A 3750-nucleotide genomic window follows, 5' to 3' on the forward strand; every position below is an offset into this window, starting at 1 on the left:
GGGGGTTTGGTGGGGATGGGGGTACAGGGGGTACAGAGAGCCTGGGCAGGTACAGGGGGCACAGGGGGTATGGGGGTCCGTGGCACCCACTGATACCCCACACCGATGCCACGCAGAGCCCAGACCTTCCTCTCCCACTGATGGGGAAACTGGGGCAGTCCCAGTATCCCATGGGATTAGTGGCTGGACACTGCCACCACCCCACAGTGTCACTGCACAGGGCAGGGGTCCCTCAGGGTCCCTCTTCAGAGCTCCAGAGCATCCAGACCCACCTGCTCACGGATTTTTTTAGCCCCCAGCTGCCCTGCCCCGGAGCAGGTGCTTGGGAATGGGATTTATCCACACATCAGCATCCTGGGAGCAGCTCCTGTGGGACTTGGGTTGAAGCTTCGAGCCAGGTGACCCTGTCAAGGTCTTCTTTCTCCAGGTGCAGGAATGAGATGTCCTGACATCTCCTGGCATTTGTCACATCTCCGGGACCTCCCGAGCTCCCCCAGGGAGGGAGAGGGAAGCGCTGGGGTGGAGAATCCTGGAGGAATCCGCACCACTCTCTTCTCCAGGGGTTCTCCCATCTCCCAGCCTGCAGAGCCAGGAGGAGGGTGCTCCCCTGCCAGGTGCTCCAGGAGGCTGCTGGAATGGGAGTCTCCCTGGATTTCCCACCCTGCTCGTCCTTCCCAGTGCCTGGAGAAACCTCAGGGTGGGCAGCTCCCAGTGGCCCACCCAGGACCATCCAGGGGAACTCTCGGGCTCTCCCCTCCTTCTTCCCTTGCCCTCCCCACTGGAATCCTCCTTTGGGGATCAAAAATCCTCCGGGTTATTTATAAAACACCAGTGGAGCCCCCTCAGCTCCTGCTCCCAGGGACGGGTCCGGCTGTCAGGACCCTCAGCTGTTTCCTGCTCCCTCCACTCCCAGCCCGGCTGGGAACAGCCAGGATCCCCTCCTGGATCCCACCCGGAGCCAGAGCCAGCCCAGGGACCGGGATTCGCCTCTGGAGGGTCCGGGGGGGATTTGGTGCCGGTCCCGTGGCGTTTGCTGGGGTAAGTGAAGCGCTGGGAGGTGCTGGGGATGGAGGGCTGGGATTTATGCCAATCTAAATGGGATTGATGGTGTGGAAGGAAGGGTGGATCCTTTGGGATTGACTGGACCCAGCCTGGTGTCGCCTCTTCCAGCTCTTCAGCAAATCCTGCTTTCCCCAAATACTTCCCACCCAATCCCAGCACTGCAGCTTCCCTGCTGGGCAGAGCCAGGCCTGGAAAACAGCAGGGACTTGGTTTCCAGAGGGATTTGTGGGTGCTGGGGGCGCTGAGGGACCGAACTGTCCCTGCCAACCCTGGGATTCTCATCCCTGTCCTCTTCCACGGCCTCCAAAACAGACCTGGGAAATCCTGGCGTGGGCATTTTCGACCATTCCTCCTCCCTACAGAAACAGGGGCTGGTGCAGCTCCTTCCTGCCCCCCAGGCAGGTGGGATTTTGGGAATGCAGCCGGCACAGCCCAGCGGTCATCGACCCCTGGGGACATCGGCCCGGGCCGTGTTTGTGTCCGGGCCGTGGCTGTGCCCCAGGGGGGGAAACTGGGAGAGAAAATACTGGAAAAGCTTTCCCTGTGGGGACACATCCCCTTCCCAGTGAGGATACATCCCCTTCCCAATGTCGATTCATCCTGCCAGGTGCTTTTCCACAGGGACTCACTCCCAGGGGTGCAGGTGGGAGGTTTCCAGGAAGGAAATTCAGGGAAGCTCCCGCTGGTGACGTGACCCCACGGCCCCCCCAGGGGTTTTGGGGGCTCCTGAAGCTCCTGTGTCCCCCCCCCCTTTCCCTCCTCCCTGCTCCCCCTGCCGCTCCGGCTGTCATTCCCGGCTGGATCCGAGCCCGGCTAAATTTAGGAGGATCGATTTCATCGCCCGCCTCTGCCCCGCGGGGGGAAAGGACGGAGCAAAGGTGGCTGGGGAGGAGGAGGAACGGGGAGCCCCGTGCTCCATGGGGGGCTCCAAGCCCACGGGAGAGCCCAGGGGGGCTGGAATTGTCCCGGCTCGTGCCATGGGGCTGCCAGGGCAGAGCTGGTGACAAGGACACCCCATGTGTCCCACAGGGAAGGAGCTCCGGGTGCCGGCAGCGGGATCGTCCCCCGAGGAGGCTGAGGCAGGTGAGGGGGGGCAGAGGGAATGAGGGACACGGTGCTGGCACCCAGGGCTGCTCCAGTCACACGGGTGGTGTCCCCAGGCTGAGGGGGGACCAGGGCACCCCACACCCACACCCCGAGGAAACCCCTTGAGCTGCATCACGGGGGGTTTCGGGGGGACATCAGGGAAGGTTTCCCATGGAAAAGGGTGGTCAGACCTGGGCACAGGAGGCACGGGGAGGCGGGGGAGTCCCCTCCCTGGGGATGTGGCACTTGGGGACGAGTTGGTGGCCTTGGAAGTGCTGGGTTGGGGCCCTCTCTGATCCCAGCTCTGCTCCGCTCCCAGGGGAGCTGCCGGATGACGCCGGGAGCTGCCGGCGGGTGAGGGACCCCCCGGGCTCTGCATGGATGGGAATGGGGAGAGCTGCCCACCATAGGAGCCCAGGCCAGCTGGAAAACCCCGGCCTCTTCCTCCGCTCACTCCTCCTCCTCCTCCTCTGCAGGCATGGTAAGGATGAGCCCTGTATCCCAGGGGATCCAAATTCATCCCAGGGATCAAACCCTGCATCCCAGGGGATCCAAATTCATCCCAGGGACTGAGCCCTGCATCCCAGGGGATCTGAATTCATCCCAGGGATCAAACCCTGCATCCCAGGGGATCCAAATTCATCCCAGGGACTGAGCCCTGCATCCCAGGGGATCTGAATTCATCCCAGGGATCAAACCCTGCATCCCAGGGGATCCAAATTCATCCCAGGGACCAAACCCTGCATCCCAGGGGATCCAAATTCATCCCAGGGACCGAGCCCTGCATCCCAGGGGATCCAAATTCATCCCAGGGACGAGCCCTGCATCCCAGGGGATCCAAATTCATCCCAGGGACCGAGCCCTGCATCCCAGGGGATCCAAATTCATCCCAGGGACCAAACCCTGCATCCCAGGGGATCCAAATTCATCCCAGGGACCAAACCCTGCATCCCAGGGGATCCAAATTCATCCCAGGGATCAAACACTGCATCCCAGAGGATGCAGATTCATTCCAGGGACTGAACCTTGCATGCCAGGGGGATCCAAATTCCTTGGTGCAGCCAAAAAAACCTCATGAAAGAACCACTCCGTGACTGGCCAAGATTCCAGCGGGAAGAAGGGAAATTCCAGCTCAGAAATTTCCCGTTTACCGCCAGGAGACAAAACCTTCCAGGAAGGGCCTTCCCTGGGAATCTGGAGTGGGTTGGAACAGGGAGGCAAGACCTGCCAGGAAGGGTGTCCATGGGAACCTGCATCACTCCAGACGGTGGGACACGGTGGGAGGAGCAGGGGCTGCCCTCGCCCACCCCCGTCCCCCCCTCATCCCAAGGATGTCCCTTCTCCCCAGTGTCTTCCCAGTGCAAGATCCTGCGCTGCAACTCGGAGTACGTGGCGGCCACGCTGCCCCTGCGCGGGCCCGGCCGGGGCGCCGCGTTCTGCACCGCCCTGCGCTCCTACTCCCGCTGCACCCGCCGCACCGCCCGCACCTGCCGCGGCGACCTGGCCTTCCACTCGGCCGTGCACGGCATCGAGGACCTCATGATCCAGAACAACTGCTCCAGGGAGGGCCCCACGGCGCCGCCCCGGCCCCGGCCCGCGGCC

The 3750-nt window shown here is 62.9% G+C and overlaps 1 protein-coding gene across 1 annotated transcript in view; it reads left to right on the plus strand.

The window, feature by feature from the left end:
* The window catches only part of HJV (hemojuvelin BMP co-receptor), a 6972-nt gene that overhangs the window by 1449 nt on the left and 1773 nt on the right, over window positions 1-3750 (plus strand). The window contains exons 2-3 of the mRNA XM_027910129.1: window positions 2468-2629; window positions 3497-3723. Of these exons, the coding sequence (XP_027765930.1) occupies window positions 2468-2629; window positions 3497-3723 (389 nt within the window). The remainder of the gene's footprint in view (window positions 1-2467; window positions 2630-3496; window positions 3724-3750) is intronic.

This window comes from Empidonax traillii, unplaced genomic scaffold, assembly GCF_003031625.1.
Source record: "Empidonax traillii isolate 1590-97213 ecotype Southwest subspecies unplaced genomic scaffold, ASM303162v1 scaffold2759:size29055, whole genome shotgun sequence".
NCBI lineage: Eukaryota > Metazoa > Chordata > Aves > Passeriformes > Tyrannidae > Empidonax > Empidonax traillii.